General features: G+C 38.5%; 1 protein-coding gene across 3 annotated transcripts in view; it reads right to left on the bottom strand.

Moving 5' to 3' along the window:
* Nucleotides 1-2,560: 2,560 nt before the first annotated feature.
* UBXN2A (UBX domain protein 2A) overlaps nt 2,561-13,764 on the bottom strand; it is a 77,955-nt gene continuing 66,751 nt past the window's right edge. For all 3 annotated transcript variants that reach the window (XM_058287684.2, XM_058287683.1, XM_058287682.2), the window contains exon 7: nt 2,561-6,644. In XM_058287684.2, the coding sequence (XP_058143667.1) occupies nt 6,452-6,644 (193 nt within the window). In that variant the 3' untranslated portion in view covers nt 2,561-6,451. The remainder of the gene's footprint in view (nt 6,645-13,764) is intronic.

Genomic DNA, 13,764 nt, shown 5'->3' with positions numbered 1-13,764 from the left:
CTCCCGGCTAGGTCTCCGCGTGCGCGTGGGGCAGCGGACAGCTCGGCTAAGTCACCGCGGGGGAAGTTGTAGATGAGCGTGTTTTAAACGGAGCGAGAGAATGGACTTGCCTCACTAAGATTATGGCTGATCAGGCTTTCAGGCTGCTAATTTCCAGCCTTAGTGAATGAAAGCTGAATGCAAACACCACTGGTGCGTGCGATTCCCCAGAAAGGTCCTTTAACGGGTCACACCATACACAAGTATTAACCCAAAATAGATCAGAAACCCAAATGTAAGAGCTAAAACTGTAAAACTCAGAGGAAAAGACAGGAGCAAATCCTGGTAACCTTGAATTAGACAATGGTTTCTTAGGACACCACAAGCACAGGTGACAAAAGAAAAAAAATAAATTGGATTTCAACAAAATTAAAAACCTTAGTCCTCCAAAGGACACCACCATGAAAATGAAAAGAACCCACAGAATGAGAGAAAATAGTTGCAAATCATACATCTGATAAAGGACTTGTATCCATTCATAGGGAGAATTCTCACAATTCAATGGACAATCCAATTTTTAAAAAATGGGCAAAGAATTTGCATGGGCATTTCTGCAAAGAAGATGGAGATACCACTTCACAGCCACTGGGATGGCTATAATAAAAAAGACAGTAACAAATGTCGGCAAGGATGTGGAGAAATCAGAACCCCCATACGTCACTGGTGGAAATGTAACCTGGTACAGGTGCTTTTGTGAACAGTTTGGCATTTCCTCATAAAGTTAAACATAGTTACCATATGATCAACTCCTAGGTAAATATCCAACAGAACCTTGTACATGAATGCTCACACTAGCATAATTCATGATTACCAAAAGATGGAAACAACTGTTCATCCACTGATGAATAAACAAAAGGACAGAAACACATAAAATGGAATATTAAAGACTTGTCATTTTATGAAGCTGGTCTACCAACTATGAACCGTTTCCCTCTGGACTTTTTAAAGATTTTATTTACCTGCCCTGGCCTCATTTGTGCGTGCTGTCTGCTATGTCCATGCACTGTATGCTGTGTCTGCTCATCTTCTCTGCTCCCTGCTTTGTTGTGTATCTTTGTTGCATCAGCTCACTGCACCTGCGCAGCACACCAGCTTGCTGTCTTGCTTGTCTTCTCCAGGAGGCACTGGAAAACTTCGAACCCAGGACCTCCCATGTGGTAGGCGGGAGCTTGATGGCTTGAGCCACATCTGCTTCTCCTTCCTCTAAACTTTATTTTTTTAAAGATTTATTTTACTTATTTCTCTCCCCTTTCCCGCCGCGCCCCCAGTTGTCTGCTCTCTGTGTCCATTTGCTGTGTGTTCTTCTGTGTCCGCTTGCATTCTTGTCAGGCAGCACTGGGAATTTGTCTCTTTGTTGCATCATCTTGCCGTGCCAGCTCTCCATGTGTGCAGCGCCACTCCTGGGTGGCTCTCTCTGAGGGGCACACTCCTTGCATGTGGGGCACCCCTACGCACCCCGTGTAGCGCAGCACTCCTTGATTGCAGCAGCACTGTGCGTGGGCCAGCTCACCACATGGGTCAGGGGGCCCTGGGCATTGAACCCTGGACCCTCCGTATGGTAGGCAGATGCTTATCAGTTGAGCCACAACTGCTTCCCTTCCCTCTGAACTTTTGCAAAGGAAATACAGTTTTTGTTAGTGACTGTTAGAATTTTCTGTTACAGCAGAGTCTAATCCTAACAGATACATTACCCAATCAAAAGCAGGTGGTCCACTTTTTTTTTTGCCTCAATTCCTTAATCTACAAAATGGGTCCTTTCTGCTTCCCTGACAGCCCTCAGATAAATCATGTGTTAAATATTTAAATCCTTGGAAACTAAACAGAAATTCAAGCTGAAGTTTCTTTGGACATTATTTACATAAATATTTTATATACTCTTTTAGCTCGTTTAGAAAGTTTATTCCCAAAACTTGTACTTTGCTGTGTATAACATTTTAATTTTGAAAGGAGCCTGTTTTTTTCCCCCACAGCAAGGTAAAAAGGCATTCTCCTAATAGCTATTATTTTAGCTATTTTAAGGATACGCTCCTACTCCAATTTCTAATAAAAAACAAATAAGGTTAGATTTTAATCAATAAAGTAGAACTATTACAATAACCAAGAAGCATGCCTTTTATTTAAAAGACTCATATACTAAAAGAAATCTGAAAGAATGTACATGAAAATGTTTTAATTAAAAATTTTTTTTTCCTTTTCTCCCCCTCCCCCCTCCCCTTCCCTCCATCTTTCCACCCTGCTGTTTTTGCTGTGTGATCTTCTGTATCTATTTCTCTTTTTGTCTCTTTTCTCTTCAAGGATTCACTGGGATTCCATCCTGGGGACCTTTGATGTGGAGAGTTTCCCTGTCAGTTGCACCACCTCATTCCTACCACCACCAAAATGTTAATAGTGGTTATCTTTGAATGGTAGAATAAGTAATTTATAAATCACTTCAGCATATCTGTATTTTATAATTTTCTATAATAAATGAGTTACTTAAGCAAAAATATACTTTTAAAACAAATGACAAAGAACTATTAGCCACTATTGAATAAATTACTTATATTTGAGGATTTAGTGTGATGAGCAATTTTTAAATTAAATCGTTTGATCTTAAGGGGAAAACAAAAGAGTAAACCTTACAAAGGAGTCTTCATACTTGTTCAACTCAGGACACCAAGGATGACCAAAAAAATAAACATAACCACTGACATAGTATTAAAAATATTAAATTTGTACATTTGAGTATTCAACAAAAATAACACTGGTTAGTACCTGGCACACAGAAGGCACCTAATAAATATCAGTTGATTCTCAAACGTTATGATGTTGCCAAATAAAAATGACATATGCATCCACATGTAACTATTTTATAACAAACATGTAAATTATTTCACAAGTCCTTTTAATGAATAGTATTTCATCCTTAAGAGTTCTTTAACCATCAACAAAAGATTGCTTTCAAAATACTTTTAAGGCACTGATACAGATGCAAACATACTTTCAACACTAAAATTAATGAAAAGCACATTGAATGAGGTATATAAAATAAGATTACTTTTATAACTGTTTATGCATAGTAATTTAATTAGAATCTCTGAAATTAGATTTTTGCCCTAGCAATGACTTTTGGGAAATTGTACGATGAGTTTTGAGACAACTGCTTAGATCAAATTGTTATCCAAAACAAAAATTCTTACTTTTTTAAGATTTATTTCTCTCTCTCCCCTTCCCCCCGTTGTCTGTTCTCCGTGTCTATTTGCTGTGTCTTCTTCTTTGTCCGCTTCTGTTGTTGTCAGCGACATGGGAATCTGTGTTTCTTTTTGTTGCATCATCTTGTGTCAGCTCTCTGTGTGTGCAGCAGCATTCCTGGGCAGCCTGGACTTTCTTTCGCGCTGGGCAGCTCTCCTTACGGGGTGCACTCCTTGTGCATGGGCTCCCCTACACGGGGGGCACCCCTGCGTCTGCGTGGCACAACACTCCTTGGGCGCATCAGCACTGCGCACAAGCCAGCTCCACACGGGTCAAGGAGGCCCAGGGTTTGAATTGCTGACCTCCCATGTGGTACACAACGCCCTAACCACTGGGCAAGTCCACTTCCCCTTATTTTCAAGTTTTCTCTTGGTACATTTCAGTTTGTTTTTCAAAGTCAACCTGCTTTGAGTATTACAAACAGTAAATACCTATCTTTTTTTTTTACTAGGTTTACAACTTTTTAACTTTCAGGCAAAAAGCTAGTGGATGATTCTCATTCTAGAAAACTTCTGAGAATACAATTCACATTAATAAAAGTTTTCAGTTACAAAACTGAAGATTATTGCTGATGGCAGGTCTTACAGAGACCTCTTTGGGGTCCCTATAAAGACACACGCAAGAAAACCTCAAAATTTACCTTCTAATTATAAACCAAAAAATTCACAAAGGAGGCTTTTCTATATGCACATGTAGAACATTTCCACTGAGAGGCCCCTATGTAGAATATATGGAGATAAGGAGTTATGTATTGATAATTATGCAAATGAAATTTAAAATGCCACACGACAGGCCTCTGAAACATTTTCTTAAGAGTCCTGTGCATTAACAATCTTATTTTCTAGATCTGAAAGATAGTAAATTGATTTTATCCTTCCCTCATCTTTTTAAAAAATAAAACAATTTTTATTTTACTACAGAGAGGGCACTAAGACTGCTGTAAATGTTACTGACAATAAATATTGATTTTCTATTATGTACCTGTTCATTTCTAAAGGACTAAATGGCTCTTTTGTTCTCTCTCCCCAATAAAAAGATGGCCTTCTGCCATGTGGAAGGTTGGGAGCTAGGAAAGGAAGCATTCTTAAAATGGACTACAAACAGAAGATAAATCTTATAAGCCAGGTCATCTAGTTTTATATGTGTATTTCCCTTTTGCTATTCCTGAGTTTTTGATAAAAACATTAAATGTTCCAGCCTTGTCTCAGCTGTGCTACTGGAGATAAAGCACAAGGGTTGTTATTCATAGTTAAAGGTGAACAGTCAGAGCAAACTACTGGGGGCAAGGGGGGCGGGATGAAGATCAAAATTTAGAAGTCTAGCAGCCCCTTTTCAGTGGAGAGTCCTCCACTGCCCATGGTGAAGAGAGATTTCATTCCGTCAAGATGTAAGCTTAATGCAGCATTTACCAAAGAAGGGTTCTTTAATCACATACCTAAAAATCACGAGATTAAAAATGCTGAGATCTGGGATCCATACCAGATCTAATCAATATGAATGTGTGTGGCAGACGGCAGGAACAGGAATTTTTGAAAAACTTCCCAAGTGATTCTTATGCTAAGGCTTGAGAACGGATGTTTTATAACACTGGTTCTCCGAGTGTGGTCTCGGGTCTGGAGATCCCGGCAGGGGGCCGATGAGGTCGGGAACTATTTCATTATCACACTAAGATGCTATCTGCTTTCTTCACTCTGAGTATGCAGTGGCATTTGCCAGAAACTAATGATGTGTGATATTGCAGCAGACTGAAGTGAAGCAGATACGAGAATTTATGTCTTAAGTCAGACAAGAAAGCTATTTTCCAAACTGTAAGGCAATGCCATTTTTAACATCTTTTCATATTTTGGAAAAGTTATTTTTTCATTAAAATGTTAACATATAAGTGTCTACTATTCTGAATGATTAAATTTTAAACAGTTTTAATCTGATAGAATATTGATGGATATAACCCACAAAAACAAAAGGTCTTGAGACAATAAGTTTGAGAACTGCTTTAGTGGGTTCACCCAGCGCCCCATGAACACTGCTGTTCTCAGGCCTGGGCTCCGAGCTCTTCAGCACACTGAATGTATACTTTAACTCAAATCTGATTTAAGAGGCCACCTGCAAAAAGGCTTCTTAAACTTGTAATTCTCAAGCAATTTAATTTGATCTGACAGCAAAATACTGAAGTCTAACTGGTTTTATAGTTAAAAGTCTAAGAAACAAACCAAAAATGAGCAAAAAGAAAAAACGTCTAAGAAACAAAGTATGTTTTCCTGGATGACATCAGAATGTAATAAATAATCCTTTAACATATACATGGGTTGATTCTGATGCATGAAATGGAAACCATACTTTACATGATGCAATTTTTAAAATGGTCATTAATTAGTAATGTGGCAACAGACACATTAGCCTCTAAGTGGTGGCAAATGGATGGCTAACAGCAAATGTAAGCATCCTTTTCCACAGAAAATAAAATAGAAAAGGGATGAGCTGGTGTTCGTGGGGAGAAAAGAATTTTTAAAAATTATTTAGAAAATGTAGAAAGGTGAGGCAGAATAATATTGAATTATACTAAACTACAAAATTTTATTCTTATATGAAAATACATCATAGACACTATTGGCAAATTAATATTTGAGAATACCCTGCCTTTAGATAATGAAGATTGAGAACATGGAGAGGTTTAGGTTTAGCTGTGGTAAAGAGTATCATCTAACCCTCTGATTGTATCTGTGTTGTAAAATAATTATTGATACTCTTAACCTGCAATGTGTAATTTTAAATTTACTGCCACCTTTTTAATCTGAAACAGCTAACATGTTAATACATCACTGCTATTTGGGAAAGTAATAGATATGGCTTTGAATGAGAAGGATACTGTGAATGTATACCATATTAAGATTCTAAATGATAGTTATTATAGTTTACCTTACATTGATTCATTGGTAGCTGAAATTAAGCACATTTTTCTCTCTGAGCAGTCTTTTGGAAAAAGTACATTGGATACAGTTTACAGTCATATTTTACTTTGCTAAGTTGTACTTATTCGAGAAATTTCATTGGGAGAGAGCTAAGTAGTACTTGAATCAAAAGTCCAGTGAATCTGACTTTTTCCTTTCCCTCTACTTGGTTTGCATGACTATTTACAACCATTTCTCCGCATGTTTTCCTCTTAGTCTATCAAAAATGAATGCTATGAAAGTCCTCTAAAAGGTTCAGCTGTTTTGTGGAGTCTTTGAATGATTACAGCATTCTGTAAATCTGCTTCTTCCAGAGTGAGTGATTCATCTAGCAATTTGAGGAAAGGAAGAGCTGTGGCCAGAAAAAAGGGAGGACTTCTTTGAGATCCTTGGTATCTTTCGATGAAGTCTTTGATGTGGCTTATCCTGTAAAACAGCAAATAATAATAATAACTTGAGGTAGTAAGTATCTGGCTATGTAATACACAGAGAAATGAAACTATGATACAATAGAACTGATCCTCTGGGCTGTCTTTAAAAGCCTGACCCCTAGGTATTTGATGAGAGTAAAGAATTACTGTTAACTTTAGGTGTTAGAGTTTTATGATTACATTTTTAAAGCGTCCTTACCTTTTAGACATATACTGAAATATTTACAAATGAAAGTATATGAAGTCTGAGATTTACTTAAAATTAACTCAGAGGGAGCTGAGTGATGGACAGATGGAGGTTTCCTAAATTCTTTGCTTTTGCCTATGTCTTAAATTTTCTGTAACATGAAACTCATGTCCATATACCCAGCACTGCACTGATCAGAAATGGACAACTGATGGATCTACATAGACACAGGTTGTATCTCTTAAACACCAGGCCCGGTTGTGCTTCACAGCCAGTTAGGAAAATTTTTAAGTATAGCAATTTCGGGTGTTTTTTTTTTTTTTTTTTTTTGGTAATCCTTAATCTCAGTGCAGATGGAATATTTTGGTTGGTATAACAACAGTGTTATTCACTATCATTTAATATAGTCATTGTAACCTTGAAGGTACTATAGTTATGCTCACCTAAATTTATTATTTTTTAAGATTTATTTTTATTTCTCCCCCACGCCCCGCCCCTCATTCCCTCCATTGTCTGCTCCCTGTGTCCATTCGCTGTGTTCTTCTGTGTTTGTTGTATTCTCATTAGGTGGTTCCAGGAACTGATCCTGGAACCTTCCAGAGTGGAGAGGGGCAATTATTCTCTGGCGCCACCTCAGCTCCCCTGTTCCGCTACATCTTATTTTCTGTCCTCTATGTCACTTGTTGCATCATCTTGCTCTGCCTGCTCTCCATGCTGGCTGGCACTCCTGCGCAGGGCAGCGTTCCTGTGCGGGCTGGCACTCCGTGTGGGCCAGCTCACCGTGTGGGCCAGCTTGCCCTCACCAGCAGGCCCTGGGCATCAAACCCTGGACCTCCTATATGGTAGACGGGAGCCCAACTGGCTGAGCCACATCCATTTCCAACCTAAATTTATATATAAATTTATTTACTAAAAGTGTGAATGAGAGAGAGCACACATGCAGTTCACTGAAACTAAGATGGCCAATGATTTTAACATGCATCATTACTTTATGTATCACAAAACACTGCCAAATTATGACAAAGTATTTTACCATCTAGAACTTTTTCTTTATATTTAATGAAAGAACAGTTTTACACTTACTTTAGGCATAAATATACTCATGTGATTCCATAAAATGGAAAATATAAGTAGAATGAAATTAGTGTTATTACCAAATTTTCATAACATTATTCAGACTCCAATCCTTTCTTTCTTTCTCTTTTTTTAAAGATTTATTTATTTATTTAATTCCCCCCCTCCCCTGACATGTTGTCTGTGTCTATTTGCTGCGTCTTGTTTCTTTGTCCGTTTCTGTTGTCAGCGGCACGGGAAGTGTGGGCAGCACCATTCCTGGGCAGGCTGCACTTCCTTTCACGCTGGGCGGCTCTCCTTACGGGGCGCACTCCTTGCGCATGGGGCTCCCCTACGCGGGGGACACCCCTGTGTGGCAGGGGACTCCTTGCGCACATCAGCACTGCGCATGGGCCAGCTCCACACGGGTCAAGGAGGCCCGGGGTTTGAACCCCAGACCTCCCATTTGGTAGACGGACGCCCTAACCACTGGGCCAAGTCCGTTTCCCTCCAATCCTTTCAATCACTTAAAAAACTGAGAGCAGTTGAAGGTGTACAGAAAAATCATGTAGAAAATACAGAGTTCCCATTTACCCTACCCTACCCCCACAGTTCTCCCTATTAACATCTTGCTTTAGTGTGATACATTGTTTCATTGATGAAACAATGGCATTATAATTATGCTATTAAATTTAGCCCACTTGTTTACATTAGGTTTAAATTGGGTTCACTCTGTGTTGTACAGTTTTATGGTTAGTTTTTTGGTTTTGGTGGTAACACATACAATCTAAAATTTCCCATTTTATCCCTTTTCAAATATACCAATCAGTGGTGTTACTTTCACAAAGTTGTGTCTCCACTGCCTTTATCCACTGCCAAATATTCCATCACCCCAAAGAGAAACACTGTACCAATTAAACATTAACTCCTCATTCCCTATCTCCACCAGGCTCCTGGGAATCTGTATTCTAGATTCTGACACTATGAGCTGACATATTCTGCCTATTTCATATAAGTGAGATCATACAGTATTCGGTCATCTGTGCCTGGCTTATTTCACTCAACATGATGCCTTCAAGGTTCATCCATGTCACATGTATCAGAATTCATTCTTCTTCACAACCAAATAATATTCTATTTTATGTGTATACCATATATTTTTTAATCCATTCATCTGGTGATGGAACACTTGGGTTGCTCCCATCTTTTGGCAACCGTGAATAATGCTACTATGAATTTTAGTGTGCAAATATCTGTTGGAGTCTCTGCTCTCAGTTCTTTTGGGTACTGGAGCAGTTTGATATTACTGATGAATTCCAAAAAGGAATACTGGGTTATGTTTGTACACTGATCTTTTTCTCGGGCATATTAGATTATATTGGATTCAGAGGTTTGCTTAATTAAGTAATCATGTAAACCTCTTGTGCCAGTGGGGACTCACAGATAAAAGGCATGGCAAAGGAGAGAGTTGAGAGTTTTTGATGTTGGAGTTTGATGCTGAAACTGGAGCCCCAGGATGCGAGGAACCCTGAAGCCAGAGAGAAGCAAGACCCTGGAAGGGAGGAACCCAGGAAGCCTGAACCCTGGCAGATATCGGCAGCCATCTTGCTCCAACACGTGAAAACAGACTTTGGTGAGGGAAGTATCTTATGCTTTATGGCCTAGTATCTGTAAGCTCCTTCCCCAAATAAATACCCTTTATAAAAACCAACCAATTTCTGGTATTTTGCATCAGTACCCCTTGGCTAATACAGGTATATATCTAGAAGTGGGATTGCCAGGTCATATGTAATTCTATATTTAACTTTCTGAGGAATCGCCAAACTGTTTTACACAGTTGCCACACCATTTTACTTTCCCACCAGTATCTGAATCACTTTTTTTTTTTTAAAGGAGGTATCAGGGATTGAACTCAGGACCTTGTACATGCGAAAGGAGGTGCTCAAAAGCTGAGCTATATCCACTCCCCAAAGAGAGTTGTTTCTTTTTTCCCATTTGTATGTTTGCTTGTTTTTAGGAGGTACAGGGGATTGAACCTGGGGCCATATACATGGGAAGCAGGCGCTCAACCACTTGAGCTACATCTGCTCCCCTGAATCATTTTTTTTAAAACAAGTCAGTTTTACTGATACATATTAATAAAGTATACAATTTATCCAAAGTACACAATCAAAGGTATGTGGTATAATCACTTCAATAATTATTATAGCATTTTCATTATTTCAATAATAATAAACAAAAAAAAAGGCAAACAAGAAAATTCTTCACCTCTCAACATCTGTTTCCCCTGCTATACAGAGCTGCTATTTGATTATTCTTGCACAATTATTTACTTGTTAAGCAGTTTTACTGAGAAATATTCACATACCATATGATCTATCTAAAGCCCTGAATCACTTTTGCTTTAGTCATCAATTTTGCATTTTCCACATAATATCCATCCCCAGGAAACGGATGTGGCTCAACCAATTAGGCTCCCATCTACCGCATAGGAGGTCCAGGGTTCAATGCCCAGGGCCTCCTGGTGAGGGCAGGCTGGCCCACGCGGGAAGCTGGCCCACACAGAGTGCAGGTCCACATGGGAATGCTGGCCCACATTGGAATGCTGCCCTGCATGGGAGAGCCACCCTGCGTGGGAATGCCACCCTGTGCAAGAAAGCCGCCCTGTGCAGGAGTGCATGCTGACACGGAGAGTTGCACAGCAAGATGCCTCAGTAAGAGACACAGAGGAGAGAAAAGAAGACACAGGAGGGAACAGGGAGCTGAGGTGGCACAAGAGAGTAACTGCCTCTCTCCCACTCCAGAAGGTCCCAGGATCGGTTCCTTGAGCTGCCTAATGAGAATATAAGTAGACACAGAAGAACACAGTGAATGGACAGAGAGAGCAGACACTGTGGGGGAGAGGGTGCAGTGAGAAATAAAATAAATCTTTAAAAAAAAATTCCCATCCTCTCTACCACTGGGTGTGCTGGTAATGCAGAATTTCTAAGTGCTCCACTACCACTGTCTTCAGTGTTCTTTCATGCAAAACAAATGTTCTGAATGTTCTAAGGCAGATGCTAAGGCAAAGACATTTATGTCATGACTGCTACATGACCAATAAGGGATTATAGGGCACATCTCCATCTCAGAGACGCTAAACTGTGAAAAACCACTGAACTCAGAATTGACAAAATGCAGCACACTACTAAGGCCAATGAAGTCTCCCATTCAATCAATTCACAAAGATTCACTATGTGTCACTCTATTATGCCTGAGGGTTACCAAACACATCTCAGGCATGATCCTATGTATTTATTTAGGTAACAAAAACTGGGTAACTAAAGGCTAAAGCCTATGTCAATGACTATAAATTTAAAAAGGAAAAAAATAGAGGAACTGGGTGAACATTTACGGAGGTCACAGGACTTGAGTGGGGTCTTGAAAGACAGGTAAGATTTGGAAAGGCTAGAGAAATGAAGTTATTTCAGGTGAGCGACAAGCAATGATGGGGGTGGACAAACTATGCACATGGAGCAAGGAGGCAGCAGGCTTAGCAGAGTAGAGAGCAAATGCTGGGAGGAAGGGGACATGCACTTTATACAGTGAACAAGACCAAAACCACAGGCTTCCTTATATCCAGCAGAAGAGTTCAGTACTGGAATTCTGAAGTTAATATGTTGTTTACAGTTGACCGATTCTTCCATGCTCCTTTCTCTGCATATCTAATGTCACAAGCACTTGATGAACAGTCCAGTGAACAGGAGACTCCGACCTCATGGTCAATGTTTGCTGGGCAAGGTGTGAAAACCTGACCCCAGTTGAGTCATTCAGCTCATCTCTAATGGGAATCTGGATTTGGGACACAACTCTGGTCAGTCCCTTTAAAGGGCCTTAAGCAGGTCTGTATCCCTGTTCTTAAAATCCTGTGGTTCCAAACAGAGAAAGACAGCGGCTGCCTTGGTTGCTGAATGTTTTCTGGTTGCTATCCTAGTCCCTTGGAAGACACAGTCTCTTTTTATGCACATTATAACCAAAGGTGCTTACCTGAAGTGATTCCCTGTGACTGATACAACTTGTGTTTGGAATTTCAAGCTTGGAGATGACCTACTAAATGGATTAGGAGGAGATACCAGTGACAGGTATAACTAAGAGGTGATTTCTATAATCCAGGTCTGCACTGACACAGGACTAGGAAAGACTACAGCGGTGGAAGTAGAAATGAATAGGAACGACAAATTCACATGGCATAAAAAATTACAAGACTTAGATTGATTAAATTAATAATATTCATTATGTATTAGGTAGCAGATTAACATCAAAAGATAAGGCAATTCTTAAAAAAGTGTTTTTAAACTTATTATGCAAGATATATTCAACATAGAAAATACAGAAAATCTAATACAGAGAAAAACCACTGTTAATCTAACTCATAGTTTTGCTCTGCCTAAATATATTCACACATTGTGATTTATAAAAAATCTGATCATATTGTATGGAAGTCTCATTTTTCACACAAAATATACAGTTGAACTTATTCCCATTTATTCCATAGGAAGGAGGAAGGGAAGAAGGGAGGAAGGGCAAAGGTAGAAAAATGTTAAAACTGGTGGATCCGGGTATATGGGTTACAGTATACTAGAATTCTCTGCATGGGATTTGTATTATTTTTACAACAATCCTGTAGGTTTGAAATTATTTCAAAATAAGTTAAAATAAAAAAAAGAAAATGATGAATTTTATCAGATCTGAAAAACAACAGAAAGCACTAGATTATCAAACACAGTATAACTGAAATTAAGAATTTAAAGGCAGATTAGACCCAACAAAATAGAAGATAATTGAACCAGAAGACAGGGCAATTAAAAAAAAAAAAAAAAAGACATTGAAGCAGAAAGAAATATGATAGAAAGATCAGAAAATAATATAAAATATATATAAGGAGTGGGTATAGCCTAGTGATTGAGTACCTGCTTTGCTGTATGAGGTCCTGGGTACAAACCCTGGTATGTTTAAAAAGAAATACATAAATATATATATATATATATATTTACATATAGTGAAACATCTAACATGCATGTAATTGGAGTCTCAGATGGTAAAGACAAAGAGGATGGGATACAAATCTTCAATACTGGCTAAGAAATTTCTAAAACTGACAAAAGACATAAACTGCAGATCCAAGAAAGTCAGCAAATTCAAAGTTGAATAAATACAAAGATAACTAAATCTAGACACATCACAGTTAAACTGCTGAAAAACAATGAAACAAGAAAACTTTTAAAGCAACAAGAGAAAGACATATAACATTTAAAAAACAAAAGAGCAATGGCAGGATTTTCAATGGAAAGGATGGAAGTTGGAAGACCACATATTGGCCTCCTTAAAGAGCTGATGGAGAGGAAATATAATTTAAAAAAATTTTAAAAGCTGTTGGAAAAGAAACTGACAACCTAGAACTCTAAACCTAGTAAAAATATCCTTCAAAATGAAGATGTGTTCAGACACACAAAAAGCCAAGAGAGTTCATCACTAGCACAACCACAATGAAAGAGCTGCTTAAGGGAGCTCTTCAGGCTAAAGCAAAATGAATTCTAGATGGACACATGGAAATGAAAACAAAAAGCACCAGAAACAGTAATACAAATGAGCAATTTTAAGTAAATATTGACTATTTAAAAACATCAAAGTAATATCTTGGAGGCTATAAAAAAGTGGCTAGAGGTAATATTTGTTGACAAAAACAACATAAAAGATGGAAAAAGAGTAATGGACTGAAACTTGTTATAAGGTTCTTAGGATATTCAATGAAATGGTAAAAGCTCTAATTTAAAGCAGACAGTAAAAATTTTAAAATGCCTGTGATAATCACTATAAAAAATAAAAAGACAAGACA

The sequence above is a fragment of the Dasypus novemcinctus genome, chromosome 25 (genome assembly GCF_030445035.2).
Source record: "Dasypus novemcinctus isolate mDasNov1 chromosome 25, mDasNov1.1.hap2, whole genome shotgun sequence".
Lineage (NCBI taxonomy): Eukaryota > Metazoa > Chordata > Mammalia > Cingulata > Dasypodidae > Dasypus > Dasypus novemcinctus.
The sequence above is the reverse complement of the archived record's forward strand: the minus strand, read 5'-3'. Positions and strand labels throughout refer to the sequence as shown.